The sequence below is a fragment of the Sus scrofa genome, chromosome 7 (genome assembly GCF_054392235.1).
Source record: "Sus scrofa isolate SSC_HxYL_T2T_F1_AM1 chromosome 7, Sscrofa_HxYL_maternal_Yorkshire_Landrace_v2.0, whole genome shotgun sequence".
Lineage (NCBI taxonomy): Eukaryota > Metazoa > Chordata > Mammalia > Artiodactyla > Suidae > Sus > Sus scrofa.
Genome location: NC_139389.1, coordinates 47,150,326 through 47,171,485, shown reverse-complemented (window position 1 = coordinate 47,171,485; position 21,160 = coordinate 47,150,326). Strand labels below are relative to the sequence as shown.

Sequence of the window (21,160 nt, the reverse complement as noted above, 5' to 3'; positions counted from 1 at the left end):
AATAAAATAATATTTGGTATTGTACCAGTGGAGTGTATAATTTAGTTGGGATGTGAGATAGAGATTACCTGTGAATATAATCACTGGTCACCTTCATTATCAAGGAAGATTATTTTTTTATTTTTTTTTATTTTTATTTTTTGGCTATACCCACAGCATACAGAAGTTCGCAGGCCAGGGGTCACAGCCACACCACAGCCGTGGCCATGCCAGATCCTAACTGCTAGGCTGCCAGGGAATTCCAAAGAAGATGATTTTAAGATAGAACAAATCAAATAGTTGAGGGAGAAGTTCCCAAGTGTGTTCTTGAAACTTGAGCTCTGTATTCCTAAGAACAATTGCTCATTCCCCAGACTATAGCAAATTGATATAGGCAGGGATAGTACTGGTTCACTCTGCCCCTCAGACCTGCCCCCTGACCACTGGAATGCACCAAAGGTAGGCAAAGCTGCTGCAGCTGAGCTGCCTTGTTTCTGGTGCTTCTACTGTGTTCTCTCCCTTAAGTGCCTGACCATTCCCTGCTGTAATAGGTGCTGCTACAAAAAACCTACCCCACTGGAAAGTTTATATAACCACTAATATTAAATCAAGACGGGTATACATTTCAGAAGAAGATGAGCTGGAAGGAAACTCACCATTCAGTTTGAATCCCTGAAGTATTATAGTTCCTGATGGCAGCAAATGCATCCTGGCTCATCTTGTGGGCATCATAGTGGGTAAGGGCGCAGCAGCGGCGCAGGCTGCTAAGACGTTTGTCTCCGAGTACTCGAATGCTCACTGCCAACTGAGTGGCCACTCTGTCATTCTATGGGTGTAAAAGGATTTAGACAGAACTAAAGTTATTCTATATACTAAATTGTGTGAGAGGAAATTAAAAGAATCAGGGTGAAAGAATGGTTTGGAAATAGGTTTAATAAAAAAAAAAATTTGGAGTTCCCGTCGTGGCTCAGTGGTTAGCGAATCCGACTAGGAACCATGAGGTTGTGGGTTCAGTCCCTGCCCTTGCTCAGTGGGTTAAGGATCCAGCGTTGCCGTGAGCTGTGGTGTAGGTTGCAGACGCGGCTCGGATCCCGCGTTGCTGTGGCTCTAGCATAAGCTGGTGGCTACAGCTCCGATTTGACCCCTAGCCCGGGAACCTCCATATGCCGCGGGAGCGGCCCAAGAAATCGCAAAAAAATATATATATATAAAAAAAAATTTGTGCTGTTTCTGAGTATAAGATGTAACTGGAAGATGGAATATTAGAAATTTGGAGGATGGAATATTAGAATATCCAGGCTACTTTGGCAGGTGATGGAAATAGGACAGAATAAATGAAAATGGATTCTCCTTCGTTTTCGTTTTGGTTTGGTTTTTTTGGTGTCCAGGCAAGAAGATTATACCAAATACCTACAGTTGTATATTCTATTTTGTGACTGAAGGAAGAGTTCATGTAAATAATTAAAAGGAAGATCCAATCTAGGGTGTCAGGATTAAGTAGTGTATCTATTCTTTAATCTGCCCTGATGCGCTTATGCTTAGGAAGAGCCGGAGTTTCACTAGTACCTCCTTCTGACAGGAGGAGATACATCTATAGAAGGTACTTTGTAGAGAGCAATATCATTGACTCACTTTTCACTTAAGTCTAAGCATCTAAATACTGTTAATGCAAAGCAAATTAAGAAATAAAGGTCAAGAGGCGAGAAGATGGAAAATATACATAAGGATCCCCTCAAAATCAAAAGATTCTAGTGAGAAGAAATACCCCTAAGGCAAACAAATCAATAGCAGCAACTGTTTTTTTGTAAAAATATATTTTGTAAATACAATTTGTACAGATTTGTATATATTGAGAGAATATAAATTGGCAATTATAAAGAAGTCTTTGTTGACTAAAACCATTCAACATAACTGAGTGCCTACTATATATCGGGTGCTTTCTAGATACAGGAGAAAACAAAATAAAGTCCAGGTCCTCATGGATTTTCTCCTGTAGTAGGAGCTACATATGATAAACAAGTAGGCCTGCAGAAATAAGTACAACGTGCAATGGAAAAAAAACAGAGTAAGGCAGAGAGTGATGGAGGCTCCTGATAAGTTAGGGTAGTTGGGAGAAGGTGAAGGTGCACTTTACTTGGTGTGTTAAATAAAAGGGAAGAAGGCCAGCAGAGTGGAGGCTAGAGGGGAGTGAGTTAGGGGGAAATGATAGGACATGAGGTCAGAGACCAATTCAAATTGCTTAGAGAATAAGGAGAGATGAGAACAGAGCGACACCTAGTGGGCAAAGTCAAATAGACCCATAACAACTGGAATCCTATCCATGTTGCTTATCAAAGAACAAACAACCACCTCAGCTAAAAAAGAGCAAAGAGGTAATTATAGTTGATTCCCTACATGCAGTTGATGTTTCAATAGGAGAGGACCCATCAAAAAGTACCATAAGGAAAATGAAAAACCACAAAATGGGAGAAAATATTGGTAAATTATATGTTTGAAAAGGGACTTGTATCCAGAATACCTAAAGAACTCTTAAAACTCAAAGAGAAGGAGTTCCTGTTGTGGCTCAGTGGAAACAAGTCTGACCAGTATTCATGAGGATGAAAGTTCGATCCCTGGCCTCGCTCAGTGGGTTAAGGATCTGGCATTGCTGTGAGCTGTGGTGTAGGTCGCAGATGTGGCTTGGATCTGGCATTGCCGTGGCTGTGGTGTAGCCTGACAGCTGCAGCTCTCATTCGACCCCTAGCCTGGGAACTTCCATATGCCGCAGGTATGGCCCTAAAACGACAAAAAATAAAAAAGTCAATAACAAAAATGGAGAAATTTGAACCTCCTTACTTTGCTGGGACTATAAAACAGTGCAACAGTCTGGTATGCTAACAGAAAGTTAGCATGTGACTCAGCAATTCTACTCCTAGGTATATATTGAAGGGAAATGAAAACAAGTCTACACAAAAATCTGTACGTGAATGTTTACAAAAACATCATTCACGGTAGTCCAAAGGTGGAAACAACTCAAATATCCATGCACTAATGAATTGATGAGATGTGGTATATACATAAAATAGAATATTATTGTCATAAAAAGGAGGGAAGGACTAATATATGCTACAATATGGGTGAACCTTGAAAATATTACATTAACTGAAAGAATTCAACCCAGTCACAAAAAGCCACATATACTACTCCAGAGATTTGAAATGTCCAGAATACTAAGTCTACATAGACAGAAAGCAGACCAGTGGTTGCCTAGGGCTGGGGGAATAACTGATAATAGGTATAGGATTTATTTTTTGGGTTATGAAAATGTCCTTAAATTGATCATGGAATAGTGGAACAACTCTGAAACATACTAGAACTACTGAACTGTGTACTGTAAGTGGGTGAATCTTATGGTATATAAAAATACACATATACATATATCAATAAAGGTATCTTTTTGTATCTTTGTTTTTTTATTCTATAAAATAAGGAGCCACTGGTATTTAAATCCCAAAGCTCACCCCAGGAATAAAGAAAATCTTACATCATTTCGGTCCTTGGTTAGTCTTTCCTCTAGTTCCTGGGCTAACTGCAAAAGCCACCATTGTACCTAAAAAAAAGCATGGAGACTTTAATCTTTCATTTAAAGACTCTGGGTTTTAGAGAGCTCAATGGCAGTTTTGTTCAGGTCTCCCCTAAATGGAAATGTGCAATAAAGGCTCCCCCAAAAGGATCACCAGATCATAGAACACTTCCATACTCTGACCTGACATAGCTCAAAATTTTGATTTTTTTTTTTTTTTTTTTTTTTTTTTGTCTTTTTGCCATTTCTTGGGCCACTCCCTCGGCATATGGAGGTTCCCAGGCTAGGGGTCAAATCGAAGCTACAGCTGCCTGCCTATGCCACAGCCACAGCAATGAGGGGTCCAAGCCATGACTGTGACTTACACCACAGCTCACAGCAACACCGGATCCTTAACCTACTGAGCGAGGACAGGGATGGAATCCGAATCCTCATGGATGCTAGTTGGGTTCATTAACTGCTGAGCCACGATGGGAACTCCCTTCATTTTCTTTCCTCCTGACATGCCATCAGGTGAATTTCAGGCATGTTCCAGCTCTGAGAAAAAAGACACAAACTTGAGGCACAATATCCTGGCCTCCCAAGTTTTCACCCACCGAAAAATGAGTAATTCCATTTCGAACTTCAATCAGTTCCATTCTATTTCTTTTTAGATGGAAGAAAAGGAAAAAATAATAATAAATCACAAATTAAACTATTTTAAATTTTCAACACACAAAAGTACTAGGAGTTCCTGGAGTTCTCGTCGTGGCTCAGTAGTTAATGAGTCCGACTAGGAACCATGAGGTTGCGGGTTCAGTCCCTGCCCTTGCTCAGTGGGTTAAGGATCTGGCGTTGCCGTGAGCTGTGGTGTAGGTCGTAGACGCAGCTCAGATCCCGTGTTGCTGTGGCTCTGGCGTAGGCCAGCAGCTACAGCTCCGATTAGACTCCTAGCCTGGGAACCTCCATATGCCCCGGGTGTGGCCCTAGAAAAGGCAAAAAGATAAAAAAAAAAAAAAAAAAAGAACTAGGAGTTCCTTTGTGGTGCAGCGTGTTAAGAATCTGGCATTGGGAGTTCCCATCATGGCTCAGGGGTTAACAAACCCGACTAGGATCCATGAGGTTGCGGGTTCAATCCCTGGCCTCGCTCAGTGGGTTAAAGATTTGGCATTGCCATGAGCTGTGGTGTAGGTCGCAGACACGGCCTGGATCCTGAGTTGTTATGGTAGTGGTGTAGGCTGGCAGATGTAGCTCTGATTCGACCACTAGCCTGGGAACCTCCTATGCTGCGGGTATGGCCCTAAAAAGCAAAAAAAAAAAAAAAAAAGAATTTGGCATTATCCCGGTAGTGGCCCAGGTCACTGCTGTGGCACAGGTTCAATCCCTGGACTGGGAATTTCCACAGGCTGCAAGTGTGGCCAAAAAAAAAAAAAAACTTCTATTTTCTTCATTCTTTACAGCATGAATGATGAATGTCCCATCTAACTTATTAAACCTTCTACACTACCAAAACCTACCCACTTACTCCCTTAAAAGAGGCAATGTTATATCAAGAATGTCTGCCTACCTGTTCTCGAGTAACCAGAGCTGTTTTCCCTGGGAAGTTCTTGCCGCAGCCAAGGGTTTTGGTTACTTGCCTGGGTCTAACTGGCTCATGTTCAATCCCCCGGCACATGGCATATAGCCAAGATCTAATAAAACCAGCAAAAAAGTTTAAGGTGAAAGCAAATTCTTGTTAAAACAAAATAAAATACCTATATTATACTACCTTTTATCCCTTTCAGAGAAAGGAAAAGTTTGTTTAAAATTAAGAACACCTCACCTCTGACAGAATCCCTGCCCTTCCCAATAATTCCAGTATAATATACTGCCAAGGAGAAGAACACCGGTTTATGTTTTCTAAGGCCACGTCATCATTTGTATTTTTGGAAAAATACCAAGCAAGCCACAGATTTTATATCCCCAAGGGTTTTTTTTTTTTTTTGGTATTTACTAAGCCTAAATACAAAGATTTTTAAGGAATACTAGCATCTTAGACATAAATATTGTACATGTATATATCTGAGCTTCAAAGTAACAGTTCCTATCCACCAACCTATTTAGGTACATGAGAAAAACTAGACTGACGGGCTATAGTGATCTAATATTTTAAACCAAGAGGACCAATTAAATTACCTAGAGGAGCAAATGTTAACCTAAAGACAGGTCTAGATTCTACCTGATGCTCCTGTCTATGTGTGAATTTAGCATATCCATAAAGGTCATGAGTGAAAAGTATTAGGAATCGCTTACCCATTCTTCTCCCCAAAATGACTCTGCAGCTGGGATTCTGTGAACTGGGTTAGTTCTCCCATATATTCTATCCCCAGGATTTCAATGATAGAGGCCCCTAGCTTTCCTCCGAGATGACGGCTAAAAACAACAAAAAAGACAAAAAAGTTATAGGTCACATCATAAATCTCTAGTTAGAACTCATTCTAGCATGTTTTGGTTGGTCATACACATTTCTATGGAGGAGGGAGGGTGGGAGGGGAATGGGTGATGAAGCAACACCCACTGTAGTATTTTTTCTTTTGGCTGTGCCTGAGGCGTGTGGAAATTCCTAGGCTAGGGATCAAACGCGTACCACAGCTGTGACCCGAGCCACAGCAGTGACAATGCCAGATCTCTAACCCACTGAGCCACCAGGGAACTCCCAGTATTTCTCTTCTCTTTTCATCTGACTCTCCAAATTGTGCCAAATCTCAAAAGTAAAAAAAATTCCATGCCTCTTTCATAAGTCCTTCTCACATTACTTTTATCAACTTTGGTAACTACCTGTACAAATCATTTAGCGATTACTCACATACGGTCTTGGGCTAGCACTTTCACTCTTGCTCTAAACAGTCGTATCTTGTCACTTCGAAAGGATTATAAGCCCTTGTCAGGGACACACAGTTGATATGAACAATCTAGTTATTGATTTTATTTGGGAGCAATTCAGTAGCCCTGAACAGCTTGATATGGATATTAGAACAAAGAAAATGAGAAAAATTCCTATTTGTTATTTAGTAATAGGCTTGAATCAAAAGCCTAGAAAGAAGTTAATAAACATATGGCTAAAAATAAGTTCTTTTCTTTTTTAAATTTAGGATTAAGTATCTTCCACAGATAATTTGTAATTGAATGTTCATTAAAAAAAGTTTCAGCATCATCTCCCTCCTGCCTCCATGGTACCTATTTTTCCTGCTCCAATCCTTAAGGAACAGGAGAAACTACAACCAGAGGGGGTCTTCACATGTATATGAGAGAACTCGAAGGTGCTCCTGGAATACTTACACTTTGCTAATAGGCATCTGGCTGAAGACTTGTGGGACTGACCCAAGTGAGACCAGGGTCTGCCGGTTGGGCTTATGCAGTGCACAGGCCAGTTTTGCCAGGACCTGGAGCATGGGAAGTATAAAAACCTCATTACTGTCAATACCCACACAGAGAGTTGGTGAATATTAACACACACATATATACACATGTACACACACAAGCATAGCTTAAGCATGGTTTCCACGTTAAAAACAAAAACAAAACCAGAAACTCAATACATCTCTAAACCTTGGGGTTCCATAACATCCAGAGTGGGAAACATGACTGTCATTATTCTAGTTGTTCTTTCCACATCTCCCATTCTCAGTTTCCCTTTAGTCATTTTTTCCATCCTCATCTATTCCTGAAGTTCAAGAGGGTAAAAAGCAAAGACACTGCAGAAGAAACTTAAGATGCATTTCTCAGAGTTCCTTTGTGGCAAAGTGGGTAAGGATCAAAAAAGATGCATTTCTTACTGTCTCCCTATGAAAATGCTAAAACATACTCCTTTTACCCTACCCAATTTATTTACATTTCTTTTTTTTTTTTTTTTTTTTTTTTTTGTCTTTTCTAGGGCCTTGCCCATGCATATGGAGGTTCCCAGGCTAGGGGTCAAATCAGAGCTATAGCTGCCAGTCTACGCCACAGCCACAACAATGCAGGATCCAAGCCACGTCTGCGACCTACACCATGGCTCATGGCAATGCTGGATCCTTAACCCACTGAGCAAGGCCAGGGACCGAACCTGCAATCTCGTGGTTCCTAGTCAGATTCGTTAACCACTGAGCCATGACAGGAACTCCTATTTACATTTCTTCATTAATGGTTAGTCTATTTTGAAACTTGGATTTAATATAGATTACTGTAATTTAGTATCTATGTTAAAGACTGGGCTGAAAATCATTATGCAATAGCAAACATCTTTTTATACTAAATAAGACTTTAAAATAGAAAAAAATCCTTGAGAGGTCTTTTTTTTTGGGGGGGGGGACTGCATATGAAGGTTCCTAGGCTAGGGGTCGAATCAGAGCTGTAGCTGCAACACCAGATCCAAGCTGCATCTGTGACCTACACCACAGGTCATAGTAATGCTGGACCCTTAACCCACTAAGCAAGACCAGAGATCGAACCTGCATCCTCATGGATACTAGTCAGATTCGTTTTCTCTAAGCCACAACAGGAACTCCCAAGAAGTCTTTTCAAAGAATAAGGTACTTCAATGGTGGGAAAAGTATAAAATCACTCTTTATATTCCCTGGAGAATTTAACTTCATTGGGGAATTTAAATAACTACATTGAGACTTTTGTTTCCCCTCCCTCCACCTAATTGGAAAAAAACCCCCAAAACTAGCTGAGTAGTTTGGCAAGTTTCCTCTTCACCACAGAGGTAGTGGCCAAGGATAGTCAGCCACTGCCCCATTACTGAGCCTAGACTGAAAGGGATGAAGGTCCCAGGCCCACACTGCACTTTAATCAGAAAGCACAGGAGTTCCCATCGTGGCGCAGTGGTTAATGAATCCGACTAGGAACCATGAGGTTGCGGGTTCGGTCCCTGCCCTTGCTCAGTGGGTGAACGATCCAGCGTTGCCGTGAGCTGTGTTGTAGGTTGCAGACGCGGCTCGGATCCTGCGTTGCTGTGGCTCTGGCGTAGGCCGGTGCCTACAGCTCCTATTGGACCCCTAGCCTGGGAACCTCCACATGCTGCGGGAACAGCCCAAGAAATAGCAAAAAGACAAAAAGAAAAAAAAAAAAAAAAAAAAAAAGAAAGCACAGAACAAAAGCACAGAACACCCAGGCAACTCCACATAAGAAATGCCAATACTAGAATATAGAACAAGTGAAAAGAAATAGGGTCATACATAAAATTCAAAGACTAGCCTCCTCCTTTCTTTGGATAGTTGAGTCATTAAGGAAATACCTTGGATACAACTTATGTAAATAACCATTTTCAGCAAAATTTTGAGCCTGCCTCTTAGGACAGTACTTGTGCAATGTCAATTCCTATGTTAAAGAATTATGTAGGTTTTTATTTGGTCTTCATGAAAGTTTAAATAGAAACCCATTTCAAAGTATACGTGTAATAAATGCCCCACTCGTATCTATCCCTGCCGGGTTTTTTTCTGAATCAGAGCTGTAGCTGCTGGCCTACACCACAGCAACGTCGGATCCTTAACCCGCTGAGTGAGGCCAGGGATCGAACCTTCGTCCTCATGGATGCTAGTCAGATTCATTTCCGCTGAGCCACGACAGGAACTCCTGTATTTTTTTTTTTTTTTAAGTTTTGGTTTCTAGTTTCTATCACTGCTGTGTTTAACTACAGATGTGTTTCTCTTTGAAATCTACTATTAGCCTTTACCTTGTTGTGTGAAATTCCAGCTGAACACTGAAGACCAGTCTGCCTCTCTATGGCTGCTCTCATTTCCTCCACAATCACTGCTCCCACAGTGAGCTGTAGTTCTGGAGAGCTGGTGTTATCAGACTGAAGAGAATCAAGCCATTGCAATAAGCCTTGTTTTCGCATCTCCTCTAAAAAAGATGAGAAGTTACAGTTAGACTTTTTTTTTTTTTTTTTTTGGTCTTTTTGCCTTTTCTAGGGCTGCTCCCATGGCATATGGAGGTTCCCATGCTAGGGGTCTAATCGGAGCTGTAACCACCGGCCTATGCCAGAGACACAGCAACGCGGGATTCGAGCCACGTCTGCGAACTACACCACAGCTCATGGCAACGCTGGATCCTTAACCCACTGAGCGAGGCCAGGGATCAATCCAGAAACCTCATGGTTCCTAGTCGGATTTGTTTCCACTGCACCACGACGGAAACTCCTAGTCACAGTTTTGAAAAAGCATTTTAAAAGTATTACATAATGAAGAAGTTAGGCACATGGGGCATATACACATGCTGGTTTAAAAAAGCAGAGATATTTGAAGAAGGCAAGAAGATACACTCAAAGTATCCTGGAGAGGTAGACTGAAGGCTCACATGTATGGAGAAGAGGAAAAAAATGAGCACATAAAAGAAAGTATTTCCCAACCACTGAGGACTGCTGCTTCTTCCTTTGCTGGCTTGTCTGCCTCCTCTAACACCTTAACCATGGATACTGAGCAACATTTTCCTCTTCTGTGGGTGTGTCGTGTGTGTGTGTGTGTGTGTGTGTGTGTGTGTGTGTGTGTGTGTGTGTGATACTTTTTTTTTTGGTGAATGGGTTGGGTACAGGCTTATGTTTCAATTTGCTTGTGTTAAATACATTCAAATCTTAATCTCTATCCCAAACTCTTAAATTTAATCCTTTATTTCTACCTCCCTATGGAAAAAAACTTCCTTGAATTTTTCATTATGGTATCAAACAAAATACTACTGAAGTCAACCTTTATTCTATCTTCCTCCTCAAAGATTCTCTTTCCCCAAAACTCCCTATTTCTACTAAAGATTTACAATCTAATATTGACTTCTTTTCTTTCATTTTCCCTTTATTTAGTTATCAAAGCCCACTTCAAAATATCTCACATATCCATTGCAATCCACCCTATCTTATTCAGGTTTTCTTCATTTTTGCCTAGGTCAGCCATAAACGTCCCTTTTCCTGAATGCATTCCAAACAATGCCCACAAATTAAGCATTCTCAATGCCAGTTATCAATCTTATGCCCTGTTCGAAACGTCTACTGACTCTCTCACACCTACAGAATAAAGGGGCCAACTCTCTAAATTGATATTGAAGACTATTTGCCCCTTTTATTTTTATTTATTTATTTATTTTTTGTCTTTTTGCCATTTCTTGGGCCACTCCCACGGCATATGGGAGGTTCCCAGGCTAGGGGTCTAAATGGAGCTGTAGCTGCCAGCCTACACCAGAGCCACAGCAACGCGGGATCCGAGCCGCGTCTGCAACCTACAACACAGCTCATGGCAATGCCAGATTGTTAACCCACTGAGCAAGGGCAGGGACTGAGCCCGCAACCTCATGGTTCCTAGTCGGATTCCTTAACCACTGCGCCAAGACGGGAACTCCCTGCCCCTTTTATTTAAATGATCTTTATTTTTTCATCATAGCTGGTTTATCTTCTAATTCCAAGTCTGTTTTATCTTTACAATTTCTTTGTGTTTTTTGTCTTTGTATGGCTGCACCTGTGGCACATGGAGGTTCCCAGGATAGGGATCGAAACAGAGCTGTAGCTGCTGCTGGCTTACGCCACAGCCACAGCCACACGGGATCTGAGCCCCTAGCATAGGAACCTCTATATGCTGTGGGTGTGGCCCTAAAAAGACAAAGGACAGAAAAAAAAATAGTACAAAAACAAACAACAAAAAAAAGTCCTTTCCAACTAATCTACATAACTTTGGGGTGCTAAGATTTAATCTGTAACAAGTATAATTATTAAAAGAACACATTGTGCAGTCAGGCTGGGTTTAAATATTGGCTTCACAATTTACTAAGTGATTATGAGTAAGCTACATAATCTAAGCTTTGATTTTATTGTCTATAAGATGAGGATGAGTACTACACCTCATAGGATTGTTGTGAGAATTAAAAAGATGTCTATGTGGAATTCCCGTTGTGGTGCATTGGAAACGACTCCAACTAGTATACATGAGGATGTGGGTTGATCCCTGGCCTCGCTCAGTGGGTCGGGGATCCGGCATTGCCATGAGCTGCCATGCAGGTCGAAGATGTGGCTCAGATCTGGCACTGCTGTAGCTGTAGCTCTGATTCAACCTCTAGCCTGGGAACTTCCAAATGCCGCACCTCGGCATTAAAAAGCAAAAAAAAAAAAAAAAAAAAAAAGTGTAAGTATGTATGTATGATTGTATGAACATGTATGTAAATTATGTACACTTATATGAAGCTCCTTAGCACAGTGCCTCACACACATTAGGAACAAATATAACATCCTTCATTTAAAATAACTTATCAGTACTAGGTTTGAGACACATAAAAATATTAGTAATTTACTGAAATTGTGGGGTTTTCTAGATTCTTTTTCTTAACTAGTAAAGCTAAATTTTCTCTGCTTTAGATTTTGTTATTGTTGCCCTCCTGGATCAGGTAATGCTGCAATCCCGTTACTCTGTATCCGGGTCAATGGAATAGGACCACAGAGGATGAGCAGTATTCCTTTGTTGCCTTCTCTCTCTCCTTTTTTTTTTTTTTTGGGCTGCACCCGCGGCATATGGAGGTTCCCAGGCTAGGGGTGGAATTGGAGCCATAGCCGCTGGCCTACACCACAGCCACAGCAACACGGGATCCAAGGCGTTTTTGCGACCTAAACCACAGCTTGCGACAATGCCAGATCCTTAATCCACTGAGCAAGGCCAGGGATTGAACCTGCATCCTCATGGATACTAGTCAGATTTCTTTCCGCTAAGCCATGGTGGGAACTTCTTGCCTTCTCTGATAGACTCTGATAAAAGGAATCTATAAAATTTTGGTGGTTCTCTGAAACACTGAGATGAATTAGAGGAAAGAAGATTCAGTTCAGTTTTTTGGTGAAAAATGTCCATGAGAGCTGAGAAAAGACTTTTCCTTTTCCTATTGACTGTATCTAGGTACCGTTGTGGAAATCAGCTGACCAAAAAAATGCTGGCATCTATACATGTACTTCTTATTCTTCGCAGTCATCTGTATGTCTCATACAATGCCATGCTGCCTTAGTTATTGGAAATTTATAGTTAATTCTTTTTTTTTTTTTTTTTTTTGTCTTTTAGCTATTTATTGGGCCACTCCCATGGCATATGGAGGTTCCCAGGCTAGGGGTCGAATGGGAGCTGTAGCTGCTGGCCTATGCCAGAGCCACAGCAACGCAGGATCCGAGCCGCGTCTGCAACCTACAACACAGCTCACGGCAACGCTGGATTGTTAACCCACTGAGCAAGGGCAGGGACCGAACCCGCAACCTCATGGTTCCTAGTCGGATTCCTTAACCACTGCACCACGACGGGAACTCCTATAGTTAATTCTTAAAATGAGGTAGTGTTAAGTCTTTCTTTCTCAGATGATTTGTAGTTTTCACTGAACTAGCTCTTCACATGTATTGTTAAATATATCTCTAATTTCATGATTTTCATGCTATTGCAAATGCTATTATTGCTTTTTAAATTTCACCTTCCTGTTTTTAATATATAGAAATACTACCTACTTTTGCATATTGACTTTGTCCCCTGTAACCTTGCTAATCTTACTCATTGTAGGGTTTTTTGTTTTTATTTTTTTTGTTTTTTCCTAGGGAGGGGTAGATTCCTTAGGTTTTTTTTTTTTTTTTTTTTTTTTTTAATGGCTGCATCCACGGCATATGGACGTTCCCAGGCCAGGGAGTATATCCAAGCCACAGCTGTGCCCATGCCAGATCCTTTAACCTGCTACGCTGGGCTGGGTATAGAACCTGCACCTCTCCAGTGACCCAAGCCACTGCAGTCAGATTCTTAACCCACCGTGGTGAGAATGCCAGGATTTTCTATAAACATGGCCATATCACCTGAATGGTCATGTCACTTGTTTACTTCTTCCTTCACCTCTTTTATTTCCTCTACTGTTCTTGTTATGCCATCTTGTACGTCCAGTACAAAGTTGAAAAAAACTATCATAAGAGTGAACATTGGTAATTTGTGCCAAAACTTCAGGTTAAACTGATAAACCTCTAGCTATGGTCCACAACTCCAGAGACCATACTACAAAAGAGAAGTCCCTGCCTGTACTGATAAGAGGTATGCCTTCCTCTGTGCTATGAGCTGATGAATGCCTTCCAAGCTCCCTCTGGTTGTTGGCAGAATTTGTTATCTTGTGGCTGTAAGATTGAGGCCCCCACTTTCTTGCTGGCTATCAGCAGAGGACAGCTCTCAAAGCCTAGCCATGGGCACCTTCTCCAAAGGCCCTCTTTTTTTTTTTTCCTCAGGGCTGCACTTGCAGCATATGGAGGTACCCAAGCTAGGAACCAAATCGGAGCTGTAGTGCTGGCCTATGCCAAAGCCACAGCAACGCCAGATCCGAGCTGCCTGTGACCTATACCACAGCTCATGGAAACACCAGGTCCCACTGAGAGAGGACAAGGATAGAACCTGCGTCCTCATGGATACTAGTCAGATTCATTTCCGCTGATCCACAATGGGAACTCCCTCCAAAGGCCCTCTTACAATATGGAAACTTACTTCTTCAAAGCCTGCAAACAATCTATCCAACTCTTACAACTCTCTTCTCTGACAGTTGATTTATATTTTTTATACTGCTACATAACTATTTCTTGCAATATGCATTCAGATGTTTAATATTTACTTAATGAAGAGGAAGCAAAAGGAGGAGCGAACAATTGAGTTCTTTAGATAACACAAACCAGTTACAAAATGGCCTGAAGGGAAAGTTTTCACTCTGGTAATTTTTGAGTATTATTTTTAAGTAATCCTACTATTTACAATTTCCACACATGACTATTTCAGAAACAGAAAATCCAAAGCTGCAAATGCAACATGGCAGATAGGACCCATTAAGAGGCAGAACAGTAAAGTTGAATGGAAACTTCAATATCAAAATATTAAAAATACTTGGTCTCTTTTCCTAGCTTTGAAATATGTCACACCTATGAAAAATAATTTGAGAGGATAGATGCACTTAGATCAATTAATTTCTGTTATATGCTTTTTTTTCCATTGCACACATCATATGAAGACTCAAGAGTATGAGATGAAATATCATCATAAATCATTTCTTAGACATTGCACTGCTCTGAAGACTATAAATAAGATGATATCATTGCATATGAAGCTTAATAATTATTTTTATTTATTTATTTTTGTCTTTTTGCTATTTCTTTGGGCTGTTCCCACGGCATATGGAGGTTCCCAGGCTAGGGGTCCAATCGGAGCTGTAGCCGCCGGCCTACACCAGAGCCACAGCAACACGGGATCTGAGCCACGTCTGCAACCTACACCACAGCTCATGGCAATGCCAGATTGTTAACCCACTGAGCAAGGGCAGGGACTGAGCCCGCAACCTCATGGTTCCTAGTCGGATTCATTAACCACCTCGCCACTATGGGAACTCCTGAAGCTTAATATTTAAACTAGATACAATAATAAAGCAACTTCTTCCTTAACATCTATCTTTTATTTCCTCATACAGAAATAAGACTTCTTTACAAACACTGCCATTTTATATAAAAACATACATAAGAGTAGAAGAAAGAGGAGCATGTCCATCTATTTGACTTGAAGTAACATTTGCCCACCAACAAAGGTATGTATCATCATCTTCACCAGAGAGCTCTTCAACAATGAGCTGCCCCCTAAAAACCAATGTAATGTATAATAGTCTTATTCTGAGGTATGTGGGTTTCAGAGTATTGCCTGAAAACCACATGCAAAACTGTCTTATATATAAATACGTATTTTTCATAGACTAGCAAAGGTTCAGAGACTTCAACAAGTTTTCAAAAGGGCATTCAGCCCTCAAAAAAACCCTTGACGAACCAAAGATTTGGAGTTCCCATTGCAGCTCAGTGGTAATGAACCCAACTGGTATCCATGAGGATGCAGGTTAGATCCCTGGCCCTGCTCAGTAGGTTAAGGATCCAGTGTTACCATGAGCTGTGGTGTAGGTCGCAGACACGGCTTGGATCCTGAGTTGCTGTGGCTCTGGTATAGGTTGGTGGCTACAGCTCTGATTAGACCCCTAACCTGGGAACCTCCATGTGTCGTGGTTGTGGCCCTAGGAAAGATTAAAAAAAAAGAGAAAGAGAATTAGAAAAAGAACAAACACAACCAAAAGTCAGCAGAAGAAAGGAAATAATATAAAGTATTATAAAACCAATTCCAAATATTTATGTTAAAAAATTAGCCACATGATAAAATGTAGTACACAAACCTAAGTCAGAAAGAAAGAGCCATCACCAACAATAAAAACAGAACACCTTGCCCCCCAAAAAACCTCCCTTACTCTGGCCCCAGAAAAAAATAAATAATAATCGATCAACAAAGGAAAATGTACCATAACTTCACCTCCTAGTGGCACATTTTCATTGTCCACTGTATTCTCTCTAAAGAACTAAAAGATCTGCGGTCATACAACTATTTAACACCTCACATTTTACTTTAAAACATGAAATCCGTGGAAAATTCACCACTGTAACTAGAAATAAGTGAAAATCTCTTAGAGCTTTTTCTGGACAAATCTATATTGTTTCTACAAGTAACAAGAGACTGCCCTTACAAGCTCCTAGAAGAAGCTAACTTGCTATATAGATTTGTATCTTTTCGGTTAATGTCCAACATTCAAAGATTTTTACCAAACGAGCTCTTCTAATTAAGAATAATGTTACAAAGTAATAGTTCTAAAAGTACATGTTACATATGAAAGGGAGAATGGATATATTATTTTAAATATAGCCCTTATCAAAAGTACAGAAATAAATCCAACTAGGAACCATAAGGTTGTGGGTTCGATCCCTGGCCTCGCTCAGTGGGTTAAGGATCTGGCATTGTCTTGAGCTATGGTGGAGGGCAGAGGCAGCTTACATCTGATGCTGCTGTGGCTGTGGCATAGGTTGGCAGCTGTAACTCCAACTGGACCCCTAGCCTGGGAACCTCCATGTGCTGCGGATGCAGCCCTAAAAAGCAAAACGAAAAACAGTATTAGAAAATGTCTACTAAAAAGTGTTGAAAAGCCTCTAGGTGCAAAATCTTTGTTCTGGGAGATCTAGCTGAATTCTACTTTCATCATATTTGATTAAAAAATAAGACCCAGATTCTCCTGTATCTGGTATCTAGAACTTTCATGATCTAATATTACCACAAAAGTAACTTTTTATTAACCTACTTTCATTCTAATGTAAGAAAAAACATTTTTTTTTCTTTTTAGTGCCATACCTGGGGCACATGGAAGTTCCTATTTTTTTCTTTTTAGTGCCATACCTGGGGCACATGGAAGTTCCTAGGCTAGGAGTCAAATTGGAGCTGCAGCTGCCAGCCTACACCACAGCCACAGCAACAGGGAATCCAAGCCACGTCTGTGACCTACACCACAGCTCATGGCAACGCCTGATCCTTAACTCACTGAGCAAGGCCAGGGATCAAACCCATATCCTCATGGATACTAGTCAGTTTCTTAACCCACTGAGCCACAGTGGGACCTCCTAATAAAATATTTTTAAACGTTATTTATTAAAGCACTTTCATGCAGATTATATCTCAAGTTTTTGTCAGATAGGTAAAATAAAGAGGAACTTACTACCAAATTCACTTATCATTCCTCTACACATCGATAACCAAGTGCAACTTGTGATAGAAAAAATACAAAAATCATAGTAGCAATTTAGGAATATAACAAATGCACAAAACCTTTACAGAGAAGTGCAGAGCTTTAAGAAGGATGTTATAATTGGATTCTCATATAATAAAAAAAGCAATTCTGATCTCTACCTCACACCCTACAGACACACACATAATGGATTGTAAACCTAAATGTAAGAGGCAAAATAAAGCTTCTAAAATAACATAAAATAGGAGTTCCTGTCATGGCGCAGTGGTTAACGAATCCAACTAGGAACCATGAGGTTGCAGGTTCGATCCCTGGCCTTGCTCAGTGGGTTGAGGATCTGGCATTGCCGTGAGCTGTGGTGTAGGTTGCAGATGCTGCTCAGATCCTGCGTTGCTGTGGCTCTGGCATAGGCCGGCAGCTACGGCTCCGATTCGACCCCTAGCCTGGGAACCTCTATATGTCGCGGGAGCAGCCCAAAGAAATAGCAAAAAGACAAAAAAAAAAAAAAAAAAAAAAAGAATGCTATCCATAAAGAAAAAAAAAGATAGACTGGATCAAATTAAAAAGAAGACAAAAAAATAAGAAAAAAAAAGAACCCCTGTTCATCAAAAGCCACCATTAAGAGAGTGAAATATAAGCCACAAACTAGGAGATACAATATACATATCTGGTAACAACTCATATCCAGAATACATAAAGAAGTCCTATACATGAATGAGATAAGACAATTCAACCAAAGAAAGAGCAAATACTTAAACAGTCACTTCATGAAAGAATGGTCATCAAACTTATAAAAAGGTATTAATTTTATTAATACCAGAGACATGCAAACTAAAACCACAACATGTTTTCACTATACAATCATTAAAATGGATAAGATGCTGAAGAGAAAAACCACAACATATCACTATACGATCATTAAAATGGGTAAGATGCTGAAAACAAAATATGTAGAACAACTAGAACTCTCATATGCTGCTAAATTTAAATTTAGAATTATAAATCAAGAGAACCATTTTGGAAAACTTTTGGTAGTGTCTACTAATGCTGACCACAGGCAAACTAAAGCTGAATAGAAGCAAACCCCACCACTGAGCACTTCCAGTCATATACCCAATAGAAATGCACATACTTGTTCACCAAAAGATATTTACAAGAATGTTCACAGAAGCAGCATTCTTAGTAGTCCAAAACTGGAAAGAACCCAAATATCCATCAACAGTAGAATGGATAAACTGTGGTGTATTCATACAATATAATACTACACAGCAGTGAGAGTAAACGCAACTACATACAACAGAATGAATGAATCTCACAACGTTGAACAAATGAAGCCAGACTCAAGTGTATACTGCATGATTTCAATTTTATAAAGTTCAAAAATGAGCTAAATAGAAATTAGGACAGTGATTATGTAAGAGACGGGGCTGGGGGAGGGACAGATAAGAGCTGGGAGGGTAGGCAAGGGGGATTCTGGTTTCTTTTTCATCTAGGTGCTGCTTATACAAGAGGATTTGATTTGTAAAAATTAGTCAAAGTATACTATAAAGTGTATAGTTTTTACACTTTATGTATATTATATCAATTAAAATTTTAGATGAGAAAGAATAGGGAAAACACACTGGATTCCAAATCTCAGAAGGTTAGAAATATAATTCAAAATTTTTAATTTAAAAATCACTAGGAGTTCCTGTTGTGGCTCAGCAGAAACCAATCTGACTAGAAACCATGAGGTTGTGGGTTCGATCCCTGGCTTCACTAGCTCAGTGGTTAAAGATCCTGCATTGCCATGAGCTGTGGCATAGGCTGTGATCGCAGATGCAGCTCAGATCCCACATTACTGTGGCTGTGGTGTAGGCCAGCAGCTACAGCTCTGATTGGACCCCTAGCCAGGGAACCGCCATATGCCGTGGGTGTGGCCCTAAATTAGAAAAAATAAAAATAAAAAAATAAAAATCACTAAATGCAGAGTTCCCATTGTGGCTCAACAGGTTGAGAACCTGAATAGTATCATGAGGATGCGGGTTTGATCCCGGGCCTCACTCAGTGGGTTAAGGATCTGGCATTGCTGTGAGCTGCGGTACAGGTCCTGCATTGCTGCAGCTGTGGTGCAGGCCGGCAGCTGCAGCTCTGATTCAACCCCTAGCCTAGGAACTTCCATATACTGTGAGTATGGCCCTAAAAAACAAAAACCAAAAAAAGACAAGGGACCAATAACTAGGATACACAAGGAACTCTTGCAAAAAAAAAAAAAAAAAAAAAAAAAAAAAATAGCATGAAATTCAATGGAAGATTAGGTGAAGATTATAAACAAGCAATTAATAAAAGCAGGAACTCAACTGACTAACAAGTACATGAAGAGAAACTCAACCTCCATTAGTGAATAGAGAAACATAAAACAAAACAAAAACATCAAAATACCCCTTTATAGCCAGAGCATTGCCAAATATTTTTAAATATTAGAGAATACCAATTGTTGGTGAGGATGTGGAGGAAACAGGAATTCTTATGCACTGTCAGAGGTAGAACAAATTGTGACAGTGATGTTGGGAGCAATCTGGCAGTGAAACTAAGTGTATTTGTATATCCTATGGTCTAGCAGTCCACTCCTGAAGCTATTTCACAGGAAAACCCTTGCATAAGGCCAAAAGAGGATTCATAAGGACATTCATAAAATAAACAGAAGGAAGTTAGAAGCAACCAATGAGCTCATTACTAGAAAAATGCTCTGGAAACTTGATAGATCCATACCATGGATTATGCTGTAATTAAACAGAATCATTTACACATAAATATAGCTGCATGGATAGGTCTATAAAATCACCAATGAAAGAAAATTAATTAATAACCAATACAGTTTGTAATTAAAAAGCACAAATTTAAAAAGCACACATATAAATCAAAGATAAATATTGTATATTATCACTGTTATGTGAAATCTAAAAAATTAAATGAACAAATGAATATAACAAAACCAACACAGACTCAGATATAGAAGACAAACTAGCAGTTACCAGTAGGAGAGGGAAAGCGGAGGGGCAAGATAGGGGTTTCAGAGATACATACTACTATGTAAAAAATAAATAAGCAGTATGAATTTATTGTACAGCACAAGAAAATATAGCCATTATTTTACAATAACTTTAAATGAAGCATAAAGAATAAAAATACTAAATCACTATGTTGTACACCTGAAACCAATACAATAGTAAATTACTTACACTTCAATAAGTAAATAAAATAGAGGGAAAAAAAGGGAGTTTGGTGGCTCAGTGGGTTAAAAATCTGGCCTTGTCACTACTATGGCTTGGGTCACTGCTGCAGTGCAGGTTCGATCCCTGGCCTGGGAACTTTTGCATGCCACGGACACAAACAAAAAACAAACAAACAAATAAATAAAATAAAATAAAGGAAAAATAATAACAGCAAACAAAAATAATTAAAAGCACGCATACAAAGCAACACTGTATAATTTTTTTTTTCTTTTTAGGGCCACGTTTGTGGCATATGGAAGTTCCTAGGCTAGGGGGTTGAATCGGAGCTGCAGCTGCTGGCCTACACCACAGCCACAGATACATCAGATCCTTAACCCACTGAGGAGGGCCAGGGATCAAACCCACATCCTCATGGATATAAGTTCGGTTACCACTGAGCCACCGCTGAACCACAAAAGGAATTCCAACACTGTACAATTTTAAAAGATATATACATATTTAAGAAGATATAGATCAATGAGTGCCAGAGGGTTTGTGGAGTAGGAAGGGAGTAGGGGAATGACTATGAAGAGGAAAAGTAAAATAAAATGAGGGAGGCCTTGAGCAGCCTACTGATGACATTATGTATGAACTGATTAGAAATTTTGAGTAACTCAACTCCCTCTTCTTGAGGTCCCCTTAAATATAAATAGCTCACCCTTCTTATGACATAGAAACCAAGTTACAATATAAATTAACCTACAAATGATAGAAGGGCTCAGCCAGACTTCTATTGATAACTTTATAATCTGCCCTAGTTATGTCTAAAGAGAAACTTGATTGTATACAGATTTTACAGCTTCTCAAA

General features: G+C 40.0%; 1 protein-coding gene and 1 long non-coding RNA gene across 10 annotated transcripts in view; both read right to left on the bottom strand.

The window, feature by feature from the left end:
* The window catches only part of LOC146401553 (uncharacterized), an 838,561-nt gene that overhangs the window by 189,047 nt on the left and 628,354 nt on the right, over positions 1–21,160 (bottom strand). The window lies entirely within an intron of this gene.
* POLH (DNA polymerase eta) overlaps positions 1–21,160 on the bottom strand; it is a 32,086-nt gene that overhangs the window by 3,318 nt on the left and 7,608 nt on the right. For all 9 annotated transcript variants that reach the window (XM_084968179.1, XM_084968176.1, XM_084968177.1 and 6 more), the window contains 6 exons: positions 9,216–9,385; positions 6,839–6,942; positions 5,813–5,932; positions 5,088–5,211; positions 3,503–3,568; positions 636–805 (listed from right to left, as the gene is read on the bottom strand). In XM_084968179.1, coding sequence (XP_084824305.1) covers positions 636–805; positions 3,503–3,568; positions 5,088–5,211; positions 5,813–5,932; positions 6,839–6,942; positions 9,216–9,385 — 754 coding nt within the window. The remainder of the gene's footprint in view (positions 1–635; positions 806–3,502; positions 3,569–5,087; positions 5,212–5,812; positions 5,933–6,838; positions 6,943–9,215; positions 9,386–21,160) is intronic.